The 20180-nt window shown below is 36.0% G+C and overlaps 1 protein-coding gene across 2 annotated transcripts in view; it reads right to left on the bottom strand.

Annotated features, from left to right (window-relative positions):
• The window catches only part of LTN1 (listerin E3 ubiquitin protein ligase 1), a 67402-nt gene that overhangs the window by 15005 nt on the left and 32217 nt on the right, over window positions 1–20180 (bottom strand). The window contains exons 18-23 of one of the 2 annotated variants that reach the window (XM_032865482.1): window positions 19463–19567; window positions 15602–15744; window positions 2405–2540; window positions 2057–2201; window positions 760–973; window positions 79–316 (exon numbers count right to left, since the gene is read on the bottom strand). In XM_032865482.1, coding sequence (XP_032721373.1) covers window positions 79–316; window positions 760–973; window positions 2057–2201; window positions 2405–2540; window positions 15602–15744; window positions 19463–19567 — 981 coding nt within the window. The remainder of the gene's footprint in view (window positions 1–78; window positions 317–759; window positions 974–2056; window positions 2202–2404; window positions 2541–15601; window positions 15745–19462; window positions 19568–20180) is intronic. The other variant, XM_032865481.1, reaches the window with a different exon arrangement.

The following is a 20180-nucleotide window of genomic DNA, read 5'->3' as shown; positions in this document are numbered from 1 at the left end:
TAATGACCAAGTTAAATATATATTCTATATATATTTTTTGAACCATCACAACATTGATTCAATTGGAAGAATTCTTACTTGTATAGCATATGGTAAACAGCAATTTGCACAGGCCGAGCTCTGTAGAGGAGTAATGGGGCCAATGTATTTAACAAAGTCTGGAGATATTCTGGTAAGTTTGTTTTTTGGCCAGCAACCAATCTTGAAGGGAGTTTTTGACTCAACAGCTGGTCCTTTGGGATATATGTTAATGTTTCACACATGGGCTTCAGCATTGCATTCTGAAAGGACGTTTCAGATTTATCTTCACTTTCTTCTGATAAAAAAAGGAAAGAAACATGCACATCCCAAAACAAAGTGAATAATAGAACTTGACTGATTCACGGTCAAATGTCATTTAAGAAAATGAAATAAAAAACTGACAAACATAAGAGTCCTAGCTAGAAACCGTTTAATGTAATCTTAAACAGTAGTCATAACTTCTATTACCTCATCCTTAAAAAGGAGAGAAGTCTGAGTTATAAATAATCTCTTCAGGTTATCTGAATTACTACCATTTTAACTTGCAAGTCTTTGGATACTTTGCTAGTTTTCAATTTTTGTCAGAAGCATATATGATGCTTCTCAGATGCCAAGCTTCCTCTCAGGTTTTTGACTTTACTGTTCTGTCCTGTTTGACTTAAGCAGCCGAAGTTTTTGTTTTGAATTTTTCAACTAGTCATCTGCAATGAATTCCACTTCGATTCCCCCTTCACTTGCCTGTAGCAGTCACCAAAAGAGGTAAAAGCAAACTGTGAATGCCTTGGGAAAAAAATTCTTTCCATTCACTGATTAGATTTACAGGGAGATTGCCAATGGTATCCGGAGTTGCAGAATCAAAAAAAGCACTGAGCTCACAGGCCAAATCACAGCTGACACAGGCAAACAGTTGTACAAGTGGAACAGAATACAATGCCTGATTTTCACTTGTTGTCTGAAGAAACAAAAATGAAACACGTAAGCAGACATCTGCCAGAACACCACAAATCAAGGCAATAAAGAAAACCCTCTCAGTTCTCTAAATTTTAAAATAAAAAGCAGTTGAAGTGTAGAATCTCAGGAGACATTTATACATTTTACATTAAAATAACTTTTAAAAAATTAAATACTAAGAATTAGAATCAATCCATTTATTCTGAAATTCTATTTCTAAAACTATGAAAGAAAATATCAATTACCATTTACCAAGTGAAATATAGAAAAACCTATTTATAATCTTCTCAGAAGCCCTACTAATTGGGCATTATTAAGTTATTTTAAAATAAGGACACTGGTGGTGTTTGGATGGCTTAGACAGTTCAATGTTCAACTCTTAACTTGGGCTCAGATCATGATTTCAGGGTCATGAGACTGAGCCTTGAGTCAGGCTCTGTGCTTGGCAGGGAGTCTGCTTGAGATTCTCTCCTCTTCTCCTCTCCGCCGCTCACACTCTCTCTATCTAAGATAAATAAAATCTTTTAAAAAAATAAAAAATAAAATAAGGACACTGAGGTTCAAGTAGGTCAATCTGAACACCCTAACCCACACAGATAACAGCAAACAAAGCAGAGATTCAGACCAATTCAATCCCAATGGTCTGCTGCCATTAGAGCCCACAAATATTATACTTGCTTTGTGTCATAAAAAGAACACTGATTCCCTCTGAATTTGTTTAGTCTTCAATGTATTCCCGACACAGTACATTTTAATAATTAAGAGCCAAAAAGATTAGAAAATTGATCATGAAAGATAAGCCCTCCGATGGCTGTGCTAAAATATTATATTAAAACGAGCTAGTGGAGAAAACACTTTAATAGCAGAAGATTCGGTCACTGAATGACACTGGCAGACATCAAACCTCTATCACTTCACCGTTCTATCAAATAGTAACTGGTGAGGAATACATCTATAAAGTGTTTCAATGTTTGCCAAAGAGCTAATTACAATAATTTCTTAAAAAGTAAGATCAGTAATTGGTTCTAGTATGCAGATATGCTTGAAGACCTAAGAGAGGTGATGATATATCGGGTTAATTTACCTCCAACCATGCCAACATGGAGCACATGATGAAGTCCCATTCACTCTCTGCCAAAGGAGATGAGCAGTATTTCAGAAACAGGGAAAGGAACCGGATTATTTCTATATTTACACCTAGTATCTCTGGACTTACTTCTGACAGATTACTGTGGTAAGGACAAAAACAAAACATGGAAGAATCATATGGACATTCAATTAGAAATGATTTTATTTTAAATCTTATACACTTATAAAAGGCTGACTTAAATGTTTATTATCCTATTACTGTACAAAACTGTGACTATAAGGTACACAATCTGGATATACATTGTAATGGGGAGGGGGAGACCCAGTATAAAATATCACCTACCAACTGAAAAGAAAAACATCTTCATGATCTTTCTTCCAGGATATCAGAATTTTTAATATACCATGTAGTAGCTCCCCATCATCTATGCTTCTGGTTTTCAGGCAAGAATTGAAAATGGCAAGATGTCCAAAACCTCCTAAAGTAAAATTCAAAATGAAAATTAAAATGCACACATATACACACCCACACCTATCTATACACACTGCCTTTAAACCAAAGTCTCGTCTTATAGATGCAGAAATTATTGCTTTGTTTCTGATACAACAGGTTTTTGACAAAAAAAAAATAGGGATGATCATTCTCTTAGACCATGCTAATGTTAAAGAGAAGGATTCTTTTCTTTCGATATGAAATTTGAATGAGGAAAACCAATTCTAGTGCAAATCATTAAGTATTATAATTACTATAAATGGGAAAATTCAAGAAAAATCAATCACTATATAGAATGGTAAGCTACCAACTCATTTCTTATATCATATTGTTAAATTGTGTGCAACAGACTAAAAAAAAGAAAAGAAGGAAAGAAAAAAAAAAATGAAAAAAAAAACTCAAAAAAAAAAAAAAAAAAAAAAAACAACTAATAGCTACTATAAAAAATAGTCTATTTTGAAATAAATCAAAAACCTTCTCCAAAAATGTCCTGGTTAAGAATTCTAAAAAGGGGTTACATGAAAGAGTCAATAAATAAGTCTGTAAGCTCCACAGGGCAGAGACCCTGTCTCTGTACCAAGCACTTAACACAGAAAAGGGAGTGGCAGTGGGGGTGGGGGTGGAGGTGCAGGTGGGGTGAGTAAATGAAATTGTGCTTTAAACTAACCGTGCTGGGTTTTTTTTGTTTTGTTTTTTATTCTTGGTTTCTTTAGTATAGGATTCATTCAGTATACCCACCTCTCAAATAAAAACAAATATAACATACAAAAAACATAGCTAGAATATAAAGTTAAATAAAGATGGAAAACAATATATTGTTCCATAATTCATACATTCACTCAATAGGCATACTGTGTCTGGAAAGCTTTCATAGACTCACTGCTCTTAAGAATCCTTGGTTCCTTCTTATGCTTCAAGGCTCAGCTTCAATATTGCCTCCACTCTGCATAATCCCCACATGCATGAAGTACAGCCCTCTGCATTTCTCTGGTCTCAATTATCTTGTGCCTGTTGCCTTTACAGCACTAATGTTTGTCACTTATTTACTGTCATCTCCTCAAGAGAAAGTAAGCTCCACGAAGGAACCTTGTTTGTTTTACTTATCACCGTATACCTCCTCCTAGTACAATCTCTAAGATACAGACATTTATTTTGACTGACTAAATGAGTATGAATAAATAATGAATACCAGGTGCACTGCTAGATGCTGGGGAAAGATGAGCAAAATCAAGTCCCTGAAGGGACTCATCCAGTAGTACTAGCAGACTTAAAAACAAATTACAATATAATGTGGCAAAGAATGGGAGCCCAGAAAAGAAAACAACTATCTTCATCTAGGTTGAGTCAGAAGAGCGCCTGTGAGATCAAGCCCTGAGCTGGGCTCCACATTCAGTGGAAGTCGGCTTGGCTATTCTATCCCTCTGCCCCTTCCCCAACTTGCTCACTCTCTCGAATAAATGAATAAATCTTACAAAAGGAAGGAAGGAAGGGAGGGAAGATGGGAGGCGCTTCCCAAACCTGCTGTCTGAACCAGGATTTACCAAAAGATAAACAAGTCTGCAAGAGTAGCAAAGGGGTACTCTAGCTAAAGCACAAAGTGGTAAAAAAGTATAGAAGAGGAGAGACATCACTAAGATGGCGACATAAGTTGTTCTTAACTTTGCTCCCCATCACAAGAAAAACAACTAACAACTATTCAAGAACAAGATATCACTGAGACTCCTATACAGGTGAGGCTGAAACACCCCCTATCATCATTTAGACCAAGACAGAATGCAATAGGAAGGTAAGAGAAGCAGCTATACACTGACTGCACCGTCCCTTCCCTGGACAGGGCAGCACCATGTGGAGAAGTCCCCTCTGAGACTCTGGTTCCTTCAGTAGGAAAAGAGAACCCAGGTGGGAAACCAGCATACACCCCCATTATTGTGAGTCACTTTGTGGGAGCTCCTACTCTGATCTTACATCACTGTGATTTCTGGGAAATTTGCAGGGCTCAGCCACTGGGCATCTGACTTTGACAAAGAATGGATGAAGTGCTTTTAATAATCAGCACACGGATCTTGGAAGACCAAGTTCATACTTGCAGTGCCCAGTAATAATCTCAACCAGTGGCTTTGCTTATCTGGAGAACCTAGACTGGGGCACACTACTGACCAGTGAACACAGCACGGTGCAGATCTTCCTGATTCTGATCCTTACAGGAGGAGTTTGACAGTCCTAAAGCCCAGTTTACCCACTCCCAGGTAAGGAGCTGAGCCACTCCCCCATCCACACACACTGTGGAGCATCCTCCCGCCCCGTGAGACCAGAAGGGCTGGAGAAAATTCCTGAAAGCTGTGTGACCCCATAGCACTCAAGCCAAGAGGCGGCTGAGCAGCTATAATCACTCCAGAGCAAAGTCAGTACCACACATTGGGGCTTCCCCTGCTTCACACGGGCAGAGTGATTAATTCACAGACAAAGCAGAGGGTCACTCCCAGCCCCTGCCCTCCCACCTAGGCAAGGGAGCTGAGACACAGCCCCACACATTGTGGAGAGTCTTCCAGGCCATCTGACCAGAAGGGCTAGCAAAAAATTCCTGAAAGCTCTGCAGCACAACGGCACTACAACCAAGAGGCGGGCGGGCAGAGCTGATAGACTGCAGACCAAAGCTAGTGGCCCTCTTCAGTCAAGGAACTTGGGATGCAGTTCTACTTGAGTTTAGACAACAAAGAGCTTTACTGGTGTTAGACCTCCTTCTGCCATTGTGCCCAGGCAGGAAATCTAATTTGTAGCCCCACTCATCACCAAATACAACCTGTAGTCTGCCTGACCAGAGCACCTAACCAGAGCACACAGGAAGCTCCACAGTCCAACCAACAGCCCTGTGTCCAGTGGCTCTTGAATAGTGAGCACAACCCATGGCTTCCCCCATTTGCAGAGCATCGCCTGACAAGGGAATTGTGCACGCTCTCGCCAATTCTAGTCCCCAAACAATGCGCTGTACAGATTCTGGAATCCATCCTGCTTCCCTGCCAGGGCAGGGAAGCTAATTCATAGACCAATCCATCAATGAATATAGTACCCAGTCCTAACTATCTAGTGAGTCCAACCAGAGAACCCAGGGAACTGCAGAACCAAGCTAGCAGCCTTATCCAATGTTAGCCTTCCCCCGCCACTCCACCCCACTTCCTCAGAGCTCATTTGCCCAAAAAACAGACTGTAATAACAGGCCCTACTTGCACAAGAACATTACCAGCACACACCTAAAAACCCAAACTGAGCTGACCAGTAAAGAACTCTCTCTGCAAAACAAACCCATAAATTATTAACGTCTGGAAGAGAAGGACAATCAAACGTGCAGATACTAAAGTAAGGAATAAAGGATCACAAATAATCAGATAAATATGACATCATCAAAGGATAGTAAAACTCTAATAATTGATCCTAAAGACATGAAAATGTATAAGTTGTCAGACAAAGAATTTAGAATAATTCTCTTAAAGAAGTTTGGCAAACTACAAGAAAAGAAACTAAGCAAAATTAGGAACAATGCATGAACAAATTGAGAAGTTTGATAAGGAAACAGCAGCTATCAAAAAAAAAAAAACAAACGGAAATCTTGGGAGTTGAAAAATACAGTAACTGAACTGAATTCAAACATTTCAAAAGTAGACTCAACCATGCAGAAGAATCAGAGACTGCAGATAGGACACTGGGGCAAAAAGAAAAAAGAAAAAGAAAGCCTATGGGAATTTTGGGATGCAATGAAAAAAAAATTCACATTATGGTAATTCCAGGAGAAGAGAAAGGGAAAGTATATTTAAAACAATCATGGTTGAAAACTTTCTGATCCTATAGAGAAATGGACATCTAGATCCATAAGGATAATCACTTGGGAATAAACTGAATGTGAACAGGGCTACACTAAGTCATAATTAAATTGTCAAAAGTCAAAGACAAAGGATGAATTTTAAGAGCAGCACAAGCGAAAATTTACATACATGGGAACCCCCATAAGAGTATCAGCGAATTTCTCAACAGAAACTCTTCATACCAGGAGAGAATGGGATGACATATTTAAAATAATGAAAGAATTCTATACCTGGCAAAGCTGTCCTTCAGAAATGCAGGAGGGATAAAAACTTTCCTGGGCAAAATAAAAGCTAAGGTAGTTCATTACCACCAGACCTACTTTACAAAAAATGCTAAAGGGAGTTTTTTGAGTGGAAATAAAAGAATACTAGTTAGCTACATAAAAACATAAAAAGGTATAAATCTCATTGGTAATGGTAAATATATAGTCGTAGTTGGATTCTGCAATATGGTAACTGTGGTATATAACTCACAACTCTAGTTTAAAGTTTTTAAAAAATATAGTAAAATTAGGCGTGCCTGGGAGGCTCAGTCAGTTAGACCTCCGATTATTGATTTTGGCTCAGGTCATGATCTCAGGGTCATGAGCCCCACATCAGGTTCTGTGTTGAGCATGGAACTTGCTTTAAGATTCTCTCTCCTGCTTTCCCTCTGCCCACACCCTGCCACTCATGGGCATGTGTGCATGCACTTTCTCTCTCTTCAAAAATAAATAAATAAAATATATACTGTCTTAATATAGTAAAAATAGAGGTTCCTGGGTGACTCAGTTGGTTGGGCATCTGACTCTTGGTTTCAACTTGGGTCATGGTTTCATGGGTAGTGGGACTGAGCCCTGCATCAAGCTCTAAGCTCAGCGAAGAGTCTGCTCAGGATTCTCTCCCTTTGTCTTCCCCCTACTTGTAATCTTACTCTAAAATAAAATTTAAAAATCTTTTAAAAAATTAGCAAAAATAACCGTAACTAAAAAATTTGCTACTAATTATACAATATTTTAAAAATGTGAACTGCAACAACAATGGTAAATGAGGAATGACTCCAATTTAAAGTCATAAGCTGCATCAACCCCTAACAAGAGAATCAGCTTATTCTTTGAAGCCAGCCATTGACTTTTTCTTCTATGAAAGTCTTAAATGGTATCCTTCAGTAGAAGGTTGTTTCATTTACATTGAAAACCTGTCATTAGTGTAGCCACTTTCATTAATTACCTTAGCTAGCTCTTCTGGATAACTTGCTACAGCTTATGTGTCAGGATTTACTGCTTCACCTTGCACTGTTATGTTACAGAGATGGCGTCTTTCCTTAAACCTCATGAATCCACCTCTCCTAGCTTCAAACTTCTTTTCTGAAGCTTCTTCACCTCATTTAGCCTTCTTAGAACTGAAGAAAGTTAGGATCTACAGGGAATGTTGTAGCTGGCTTAACCTTCTATCGAAACCACTAAAACGTCCACATCAGCAGTATGGCTGTTTTGCTTCCCTATCATTTATGTGTTCAATGGAGAACAATTTTCCTTTCCTTCAAGAACTTTTCCTTTGCACTCACAACTTAGCTGTTTGGCGTGACGGGTCTACCTTTCAAAACTATCTTCACTTTCAACACTTTCAACACGACTTTCTCACTAAGCTTAATCATTTCTAGCCTTTGATTTAAAATGTGAGAATGTGACTGTTCCTTTCACTTGAACACACAGAGGCCACTATAGGGTTATTAATTGGCCTGGACTATGCAAGCCCAAGGAGAGGGAGACAGACAGGGGAATGGCCAGTTGATAGAATAATCAGAACACACCACAACTTATTAAGTTAGCTATCTTACATGGGCATAGCCTATGGCACCCCAAAACAATTACAACAGTAATATCAAAGATCACTGCTCACACATCACCAGAAAAAATACAGTAATAATGAAAAAGTCTGAAATATTTTAATTACAAAATATAAAAACCTTAAGTAAACAAGTGCTGTTGGAAAAATGGAGGTGACAAACTTGCTTGATGCAGGGTTGCCATAAACTTCCAATATATAAAAAGGAAAAAACCACCATATCTGCAAAGTATAATAAAGCAAAAGGCAATAAAATGTGATGTGCCTTTACTTAGACAAAACAGACTTTAAAAATGGTAAAAAGCGACAAAGATGGTTATAATATGATGAAAGTTCAATATATCGAAAAGATATTAAATTGTAAATATTTATGCATTCAACATAGGAGCACCTAAATATGTAAAGCAAAAGTGAACAGAGTTAAAAGGAGAAATAATGATACAGTAATAGTTGGAAATTTTATACTGCACTTTCAACAATGAAGATAGATTATCCAAAGAATCCATAAGTAAATAGTGGACTTAAACATACTATAGATCAAATGGACCTAACAGACATAAACAGAAGAAAAGACTCCTATATCCTAACTAATATATATGTACTTACTTAATCACAAAATTCATCTATTTCTATGTTGATAATATTTAGAACATTTTTGCTTCCATTCTATCCAACAGCAGAATGCAGATTCCTCTCAAGCACACAAGGACTACTTCCTAAGATAAACCATAGACTAGACAACAAAACAATCAGCAAATTCAAAAAACCTGAAATCATATCAAGTACTTTCTCTGACCATAATGGCAAGAAACTAGAAATCAGTAACAAGTGAAAAATTAAAAATTCACAAGGAAATTAAACTACACTCCCCTAAGCAACCAATGGATCAAAGAAGAAAATAAAGGGGAACCAAAACATTTTTGAGATAAACAAAAATGGAAACACAATATACCAGAACTTGCAGGATGCAGCAAATGCAGTTCTAACAGGGAAGTTCATAGTAATAAATGCCTATACTAAGAAGCAAAAAAGATCTCCAAATATACTACCTAACTCTATGCCTTAAGGAACTAGCAAAAGAATAAAGTGAGCCTAAAGTCAGCAGAAGAAAAAAATAAAGATTAGAGCAGAAATGAACGAAAGAAATAGAAAAATTATTAAAAAAAAAGATTAAACAAAGAGTTGGTTTTTGAACAAAAATGATAAATCCTTATCTAGACTAACCAGGGGAATAAAAAAAGAGAAAGGACTCCTATCAACAAAACTAAAAACGAAAAAAGGAGAAATTAAAACTGGTATCACCTGGTAATTCAAAAGATCGTAAGAGGCTACTGTTGAACAACTATATGCCAACAAACTGGACAACCTCGGAGAAGCAGAAAAACTCTTGGAAACATACAATTTGCCAAGATTGACTCAGGAAGAAACAAAATCTGAATAGACCAATTACTAATAAGGAAACTGAATCACCAGTGAAAAATCTAATGAAGAAAAGCCCAGAGCCAGATGGCTTGACTGGTAAATTTCACCAAATATTTAAAGAAGAACCAACATTAATCTTTCTTAAACTCTTTCAAAAAATTGAAGGGGAGGGAATACTCCCAAACAAGGCCAGCATTATCCTGATACCAAAACTAGAAAAAGAGACTACTAGAAAAGAAAACTACAGGCAAATGCCCTAATGAATATAGATGAAAAACTCAATAAGATACTAGCAAACTGAATACAGCAGCACATTAAAAGGATCATTCACCATGACCAAGGGGGATTTATCCCTGGAATGCAAAGATGGTTCAATAAATGCAAATCAATGTGATGCATCACATTAATAAAATGAAAGAAAGGAATCATATGATCATCTCAGTACACACAGAGAAAAGCATCTGACAAAATTCAACATCCATTCATAATGAAAAATTTTAACAGATTAGGTATAGAAATAACATATCACACTATAACAAAGTCCATAAATCACAAGCCTACAGCTAACATCATACTCAACGCTGAGAGGCTGAAAGCTTTTCCTCTAAGATTAGGAACAAGACAACAATGCCTGCTCTTATAATTCCTGTTCAACACAGTACTAGAAGTCCTACCTAAAACAACCAGGTAAGAAATAGAAATAAAATGTACCAGAAATGGAAAGGAGGAAAGAAAATTGTCTCTTTTCAGATGACCTAATATAAAGAAAAATCCTGAAGACTCAAGCAAAAAAAGTATTAGATCAGGGAATTCAGTCAAGTTGCAGGACACAAAATGAACATACAAAAATCAGTACCATTTCTATACAACAGCAACAAATATTTTGGAAAAAAAAAAAAAAAGAAAGAAAGAAAGAAAGAAAGAAAGAAAGAAATCCATCCCATTTACAATGGCATTAAAAAAAACCTTAGGAATAAATTTAAGAAAATGAAAGATCTCTACATTGAAAACTACAAGACATTAATGAAAGACATCAAAGACACAAATAAGTAAAAAGGTATTCCATGTCATGGATTGCAAGAATTAATATTGTTAAAAACATCGATACTACCAAAAGCCATCCATAGATTCATTGAAATCCCTATGTGAAATTCCACTGGCATTTTTCACAGAAGCAGAGAAAACACTCTTAAAATGTATACAGAACCATGAAAGACCCTGAATAGCCAAAGAAATCCTGTGAAAGAACAAAGCAGGAAGTATCACACTTCCTGATGTCATGCTATACTCTAAAGCTATTATAGTCATCAAGACAGCATAATAGGGCAAAAAAACAGACAAATGACAAATGAAACAGAACTGAGAGCCCAAAATATGATCAAACAATATTTGACAAGAGATCCAAGAATACTAAATAGAGAAAGATAGTCCCTTCAATAAATGGTGCTGGGATAATTGGCTATTCACATGTAAAATAATAAAACTGGCCCCATATCTTATATCACTTGCAAAAATTAACTAAAATCAATTAAAGATTTAAATATATACAACTATGAAATTCCCAGAAGAAAACAGGAATAAAGCTCTTGACATGCACCTTGGTAATTAATTTTTGGATATGACTCCTAAAGCACAAGTAAAATAAAAAATAAACAAGTGGGACTACATCAGACTAAAAAGTTTCTGCACAGCAAAATAAATCATCAACAAAGTAAAAAGACAACCTACAGAATGGGAAAAATTATTTGCAAACCATATATCCAATAAGGGATTAATATTCAAAATATATAAAGAATTCACAAAGAACTTAACAGCAAATAAACAATTAGCCCAAATTTAAAAAGGGTAAGGGGCCTGAATACACATTTCTCCAAAAAAAATTCTTAAGGCCAAATGATATATAAAATGATGCTCAACATCATTAGTCATTAGGGAAATGCAAATTAAAACTACAATGAGATATTATCTCACACTTATCAGAAGGGACATCATCAAAAAGATAAGAGATGTCAAATGCTGATATGGCTGTGAAGAAAATGGAACCCTTATACCCTGTTGGTGAGACTGTAAAATGGCAGAGCCACTATAGAAAACAGTATGGACGTCCTCAAAAAATTAAAAATAGAACTACCATATGATGCAGTAATTCCATTTCTGAGAATACAGTTAAACCTCATATAATGTAGGGGTTGGGGGCACCAAGCCCCCATCCATGTACTTGAAAATCTGTATATAACTTCTAACTCCCCAAAAACTTCACTACTAATAGCCTACTCTTGACTGGAAGCCTTAACAATTACACTGACATTAACACATAAATATTAACTATATTCTTCTAATAAAGTAAACTAGAAAAAAGAAAATGCCAAGAAAATCATAAGAGAAAATACTTTTATAATACTATACTGTATTTATTGAAAAAAAATTTACATATAAGTGGACCCACACAATTCAAACCCATGTTGTCCAAAGGTCAATGTATATCCAAAGGAAACAAAAACACTAACTCCAAAAGATACCTGCACCCCCATGTTCATAGCAATATTATTTACAATAGCCAAGACATGGAAACAACCCAAGGCTCCATCAATGAATGAAATGGAAAAGAAGTTGTGGTATATATATAGAATGGAGTACTGTTCACAGCCAGAAAAGAAAGGATATCTTACCATTTGTGACAACATGGATGGACCTTGAAGACATTATGCTAAAGTGAAATAAGTCAAAGACAAATACTGTATAATCTAACTTATATGTGGAATCAAACCAAACCATACCAAACCAAACCCAAACTCATAGAAAAGAGATTAGACTGTGGTTACCAGGGGGAGAGGATGAGGGAGGGCAGGGCTTGGAGGAAGGATTGTAGCCACAAGCTTCCAGTTATATGATAATTACTAGGGATATAAAGTACAACATGATGACTACAGCTAACACTACCATATAATACATAGAAAAGCTGCTAAAAGTTAATCTTGAGTTGACATCAGGAGGAAATTTTTTTTTTCCTCTCTTATTATTTCTATATGAGAAGATGGATGTGAGCTGAACCTACTGTGGTAATCACCTCACAATATATGTAAATCAAACCATCATGCTGTATACCTGAAACTTATATAGTGATGTATGTCAATAATTTTTCAATAAAACAAAAAAAAGTATATAATGTTCAAAAATCATGAAGATTTAACATGGCCAGGATCCAGGATGGAAGCAAAAAGAAGTAAAACTGGGGAAATCAGTCGCAATAAGATTGTAAAATGTCCAACAGGCTAAACCAAGGACTTGGGTTTTTATCCTGTAGGTAAAAACGAACTGAGGAATAAAGAAAAAAAAAAAAAAAGTATGATATATTTAACCTCCCTTTAAAGGCAGAAGAATTTTTTAAGTCCTCTTAAAACGAAACTGAGCAAAACAAAGCAAAACAGAATAGGCTGAGCTCAAGTGTAATCAGAAACAACAGATTTTCTAACAACTATATGTTTAAAACTATTTGTTAGCTAATTCTACTGCATTGTTTTGGTTGAAAGAGCAAAATTAGTTGTCAAATCTCAAAGACATTCCTCCTCCTATAGGGCCTCCACACAACTAGGAACCTTGCGGTCTGTGTGACTGCAAACAGCTGTATGACACTGCAGCCTTGTCTTCTGCCCCTTTTTCCCCTTGGCCATCCATCAGTTATAACGTGCGCTGGAGAAACCACCTGCACTCCCATTAGGTCTCCTGTCCTCTGTGCACAACCTCAACTGCATCCCCATTCCAGAACTACAAATCCCTGCCTGATCCTACAATCTTACTCTGTCAATGAACACAACTACACAGCTTAATGCCACAATAATTTTTTTTTTTTTTTTTTTTTTTTACATCGGCTGGCTTTGGGCGCCATAGGGTAATTCTTTTTGACAAATGTTTATTGATAGGCGTGTTCTTCTTCCACTACGTTTCACTATCCTTCTTAAAATCTGCAATCCAGTTTTCAAAGTTTCACTATCCTTCTTAAAATCTGCAATCCAGTTTTCACTCATGAAATGACCTAGCCCAAAGAGACACAAAGCTTATTAGTAAGGAATACATCGAGTTCCCTACCCTCTCTTTATTCACATCTGCATCCATCCTACATGTCTCCTAACTTCTCCTAGAAGAAAGTCACTCCACCTACAAAAGGTTAGTATCTTCTAAGTAGATCCCATCCCTCTCATCTCAGTGGGAGCTATCATCAGTTTCTCTATCTTCTACTCCTTCTTCCCTGCAACACTGATTTTCCCTCTGACCTTCAATTCATTTCCAGTTCTCACCTTCTTTCTACATCCATTTTCACTGAACACTTAGAACAAACTATCTGCCTCCACTTCCTCACTACTCTTCATTCCAATAACCCCAAAGTTAATGGACACTTTCCAGTCCTGAATTTTCCTTGACCTTCTGCGGCATTTAACACAGGTGATGAATACTACCTAAAACTTCCTCCTCTGCTTTTATCTTTAGTCCTTATTCTCACGTCTCCCCTCACCCACATAACCCATATATCTATGTACTGGTGTTCCTTTGATATTCTTCTCACTCTTCACTCTCCCTGGACAAGCTCATCCTCATTTACAGATTATGCTACCACCTATATGACCTGGGCTTTGAAAACACTATTTCCATCTAGTCGACAGACAATCTCCATTTTGAGTAATACTCCACAGCCAGCTTAATTTAACACTGGCTCCCTGTTTACCCCTTCCCTACTTCCTTCTACCCAATTCAGAAATAGAATCACAGACCCCCACCAATTCTATTTCCTTAATCTCTTTCATTTCCAGCCCCTCTCTTTCATCTATGCCTTGATTTAAGTTCTGTTTATCTCTCATTAAAATTATCCCAGGGGCACCTGGTGGCTCAGTCAATTAAGAGTCATTCTAACTCTTTGATTTCAGCTCAGGTCATGATCTCAGGGTTTGGAGATGAGTATTGCCACGCAGGGCATGAAGCCTGCTTAAGATTCTCTCTCTCCCTCTGCCCCTCACCCCTCTAAAAAATAAATAAAATAAACATTAAAAAAATAAAGACATTCTAATAGCTTCCTGTCTTCTACCGCAATCTCTCTTCCCTCACATCCACCTGTCACAGTTATCAAAATAATCTTTCTAATGAGACAGTACCACTACTCTCCTAGTAGGCTCTTAATTTGAGCCAATAGCTCCTTACTGCCTACCCTTTAAAGTCCAAAATCCAGATACTTGTGCTTCTTACACCCTTTGTCCCCAACCTTTTCTACCTCAAATGCCAGCCAAACTGAACTCTATACACTCTTTCATGTTTCTGTGTACCTCAAATGCCTGTTCCCAACTACATCCATATGGAAAACCATCCTTCATCACCCAGTTAAATTCTTCTTTATGAAATCACTATTGATGCCACAACGCAGAGTGGGGAACTCCTGTTCTGCTGCTTTGACACACAAAGCAGGACGTGTTTCTGATACATCGGTATCACGATATAACCTAATATCTGTCCTCTTTACAAAAGGAACTGCCAAAGAGCCATATTCAGTAAGTGTTTATTAAATTAATAAACAAATGAACTAATAAGAGTACAGAGGGCCCAAAAAAGCTAAAAATAAAACAAAAGCTATCTCTCTGTTACCTTTAGATGTTCAATCATTGGTTGACAAGGGAGAAATTAAGCATAGCTAAAAATGTTATGGATAAATAAACAATGAAAGGATATCTGTTTTAATCTTCCCTTAAGTCTGTAGCATTTCTGTACTACAAAATGGTTAACAGTCTACAATGACACTCATCCTATTGACTGTCAACTTGTTAAGTAGCAAAAGTATGAACTAGGAATAAATCAGCTGCAATTCAATTAATCTCTGCTAGATTTGGATTTAGATATTAAGAAACACTTCTTTTATCTCAAGCAGTAATTAAAGAAATATTTATTATCAAGCACTAACCATTAGTACTGCAAAGATCTTCCTTAGTCCAGGCCAAAAGGGGAGGTATACATTGAGCAATGAATTCTTTCTTGTCTTCTTTTGACAAAAATGGACAGAGACTTTGAATGGTATGCATATTACCTTCCGTTAGTGGGAAAAAACTGTTTAAAGAAAAGGAAATATGAGTTATATTTATCCAAAACATGCAGTGGTTTCAGAAAATTCCTTCTCCTTCAGAATATTCAAAAAGACTAATAATGCCACTATATAAAATAAGTCTATGGGAAAAAAAGGAAACAATGATGAGATTGACAGCTGTTGGTTCTGGATGATGGAATTGTGGATATTTTCTGCTGCTTTTTTCTCTTTTTTACAGGCTTCTAAATTTTTAACATAAGCATATATAACTTCACCCCCATGTATAATTTTTTAAATTATAGAACAATATATGGTGATTATGTTCTCCTTAAAAGTCAACAGATTCATTTAAACAGTACCAGTTGTGTCCTTTCTAGGAGTTGATATTTATATATGTGCATATATATACTTGAATTTTATTCATATAATGAGATCACTCTAAATATACTGTTAGCTCTAAATATACTTGCCACTTACATTTTAGAACTTTCTATATCAGAATATATAATATAAATTACTTTCTATTTTAAAGCTACGTAACTAAATTAAGAACAAAAAGAAAAATATCCCATACTATCGTAACTTAACTATTGCCCCTAGTAGTGGACATTGATTTTTTTTCCCAAATTTTGCCCTTACAAATAAAGTTGCAATAAATGTCTGTGAGCAAGGTATTATTCTGCATATGCGCAAACAAAATACTATTTAGGCTAGATTCCTAGAAGTAGAAATTACAAGAGCAAAGGATATGTATGTCTTATATTTTGATAATTTCAAATTGCTTTCCTAAAAAGCATAATTAGTTTATACTGTCACCAAAACAAGTGTGACTGCACACTTAATGGATCTTCTTAATTTCTAGCAAGATGACAGATAAAATGTGCTTCTTTTAATTCATATTTCTATCATTATTACTATCGTAAATCCTTTCATATTTCACATTTCACCAATGAAATGACCATTGACTATTTGACTATTTAATATATGAATTACCTGTTAAAGTCTTTGATACATTTTTTAATTTGGATGGTTTTACTGACTAATAGAAGCTATTTGTATATTATGGATATTAAGTTTTTGTTAATTTATAAATGTTTTTTCCCATTTTGTCACTTGTCCTTTAACCTTTGTTTACTGCACTTTTGTCATACAGAAGTTTTCTTTTTCTAAAAAATTTTACTTATGGGTAAAATACACATTAATTTACCAAATTTTTTACCAAATTAACTATTTTAAGTGTAAGCTCAGTAGTGTTAGGTACATTAACAATGCTGTGCAACCAATCTCTGGAAGTCCTTTCAGTTCACAAAATTGGTATCTGCTAAGTTTTATACTAAATTTTCACTAAACAAGAACTCCCCACTTTCCTTCTCCTCGGTTCCTGGCAACCACAATTTCACCTGCTGTCTCTATGAATTTGACTACTCTAGGTATCTCACATAAAAGGAATCATATAATATTTGTCATTTAGGCCTGGTTTACTCCACTTAGCATAAATGTCCTCACGGTTTATCCATGTTTTAAGATGTGTCAGAATTTCCTTCCTTTTAAAGGCTGAATAATATTCCATTGTTTGTGTGTACCCCATTTTTTGTTTATCCATTCATCTGTTGATGGGTACTTATGTTGCTAGAAGTTTTCATTTTTACAAAAATATCTATCACTTGTTTTACAGATTCTGGGTTTTTGTGCTTTGCTTAAGATCTTACCCATAAGATTATACAGAGTCTCTTATTTTCCCTTGATACTTTTATATAGATCTGTTCTTTACATTTAGCTCTCACCTGGACTTCATCTTTGTGTTTTAACGTAAGAGAGGGGCACCTCGCTATTTTTTTCAAACATATCCAGTATTCCTAACATCATGTATTATTGACTCACACCTCTAATTTGAAAGGCCACCTGCATCAAAAACTAAATCCTCATATCTGTGTGGATTAGTTTCTGGACTCTCTATCTTGATCTAATGACTTATCTATTCACTAATTTAATACTACTTAATTATTTTATTGGTAGGGCAAGTCCTTTTTACTTTTTCAGAAATTTCCTACCATTTTTTCTCCCCCTATCAATTCTTGAGCATTTTTTCTTCAAAGATAGTTTGTCAAGTTTCTCAAAAAATATTGCTGGAATTTTTATTGAGATTGCACTGCAATTAGAGATTGATACAACCATTTTTATAATTTATCTTCCCACCTTCTTTTGTAATCTTTACTAAAGTTTTATATTGTATTTTTTTTGTAAATTTATTTCTAGGTACAGTTTTGTTGTCATTGTGAATAGACTCTCGTTTTTCCTATGCCATTTTTAATTACTATTGAATAGAATAGTTTAGGATTTTTCTGTCAAGTATAAATCCATCATTAGTCATTAGTTCTAATAATTCTCTAGTAAATTCCCTATTACTTTTATAATCAGAAAAAATTAAATTATGCTAAATAAAAAAGCCAGTATCAAAAGATCATATGTTATGTGATTTCATTTATGTAACTTTCCTAAATGATAAAGAGAAGAACAGATTGCTTGTTGCTGGAGATGAAAATGGGAGGAAGAGAGGTGGCACTGATTATCAAAGGGTAACACAAGGGATCCTTATAATAAAGCTGTTCTATCTCTAAGACTGTGGTAGTGGTCAGGCATGTGAATTACACAGAACACATAGACAAACAAATGAGTACATGTAAACTTAGTCAATGGATTGTATGGATGCCATCTTCCTGGTTGTAAAATTGTATTAAAGTTATGCAAAATGGTACCACTGACGGAAACGGAATGAACGGTATATGGAATCTCTTTGTATCATTTCTTTCAACTGCATGTAAATCCATAACTACTTCAAAATAATAAGTTTAAAACATTTTTAAATACAAAAAAATATAAATTTAGTTTATAATTCTACTGTACCAGAACATATACATATCATTTCAGAATTCCTGGTAAATCAGAAAATTCAAAATGCCTCTTGGTAAATTTTAACTAAGTGTTTGAGTGTTCAGCTTCTCTAATATGACCAACTCTAGATCTCTAGTATGTCCAATGCCATAATCTATTTTTTAAGAATACATTTATTGCATTTCTATAGTGTTTTTTCAATAGGATGATCTTTATTTAAGAGAAGAGAAAGTAATTTTTCTTATCACTTCCAAATAGCAAATAAAGTAATAGAAGAAGGATATTAGGGAGGGGAAAAAGAAAGATTTCTACCAAAAAGATTTCTGGGGAAAAGAGAAGAAGTTAACAAAATGCTTTTTAAACCAAGTATAAAATTCCATAACAAAATACTATAAAGTTAAAAATATTTAAAATAAAGTGTGTCCCAACCCTAAAACTGAAATTCTTTTAAAGTCTTTAATTCTCAGGGTGCCTCGGTGACTCAGTAGTGGCAGGGAGCAGGGGGCGGCGACGGGATGGCCACCTGAGTGGCTCAGTTGGTTAATCCTCTGCCTTCTGCTCAGGTCATGATCCCAGGGTCCTGGGATCAAGCTCCACATCGGGTCCCCTGCTGAGCACAGAGTCTGCTTCTCCCTCTCCCTCTGTGTATGCTCGCTCACTCTCTCTCTCTCTCCCCCCTCAAATAAACAAATAAAATCTTTTAAGAAAGTCTAATTCTCATTTCCTTTCATTTAATTTCATTTCTTAAACCTTGTTTCCTTGATTGATTAGAGATTATTCATTAGTTGGGGTTGCGAAGGTAACCAAATACAACAAACTACAGAGTACAAACATTTTAAGTAAGAATACCCTTCTTTTCTCCTGTAATGCCGTTTTACTTCATCCGATGAAACACTTCGGGAAAGGATCAACTTAGCAATAATGAGGGACCAAAGGGTGCCATTTTCCATGGATCTAAAAAAGAAAAAGGAAAAAATCCATTTTCATAGTGTTTAAGATTTTTAAAGAATGTTTGCCTGATTCCTTTATAGAATTAAGTAAATTATCTCGTGAGGGTATCAATTCACATAGGGCTTTTGCCCCAAAACAATGGTCATTACTGAATGGACTAGGAGACTTAGGCTTCCAACACTCCTTTACAACTGGTACTGAGCTCTCATCCCAAAGCCCTTCGAATCCCAATAGAGGAGATTAGGCTTGAGCACCAGAGTCTGCAGCTCGGAAAAGGACATATTCCACAGGACACCAAGGCTGGTTAATGCTGAAGAACCAAGGTATTACTATCAGCCGGCAAAAGTTCTAAGTGTCAAGTACATGGATTGAGATTGCAGAGAAAGATGTGCTCAGCCTGGGACCCCTGAAACTATAGCATACTCAAAACACTATTGGCGGGGCGCCTGGGTGGCTCAGTGGGTTAAAGCCTCTGCCTTCGGCTCAGGTCATGATCCCAGAGTCCTGGGATCGAGCCCCACATCAGGCTCTCTGCTCCGCGGGGAGCCTGCTTCCTCCTCTCTCTCTCTCTGCCTACCTCTCTGCCTACTTGTGATCTCTGTCTGTCAAATAAATA

This window comes from Lontra canadensis, unplaced genomic scaffold (assembly GCF_010015895.1).
Source record: "Lontra canadensis isolate GAN:19392208 unplaced genomic scaffold, GSC_riverotter_1.0 scaffold29, whole genome shotgun sequence".
In the NCBI taxonomy this organism is placed as follows: domain Eukaryota; kingdom Metazoa; phylum Chordata; class Mammalia; order Carnivora; family Mustelidae; genus Lontra; species Lontra canadensis.
Note: the sequence above shows the minus strand (reverse complement) of the source record. Positions and strands in the feature narration are given on the sequence as shown.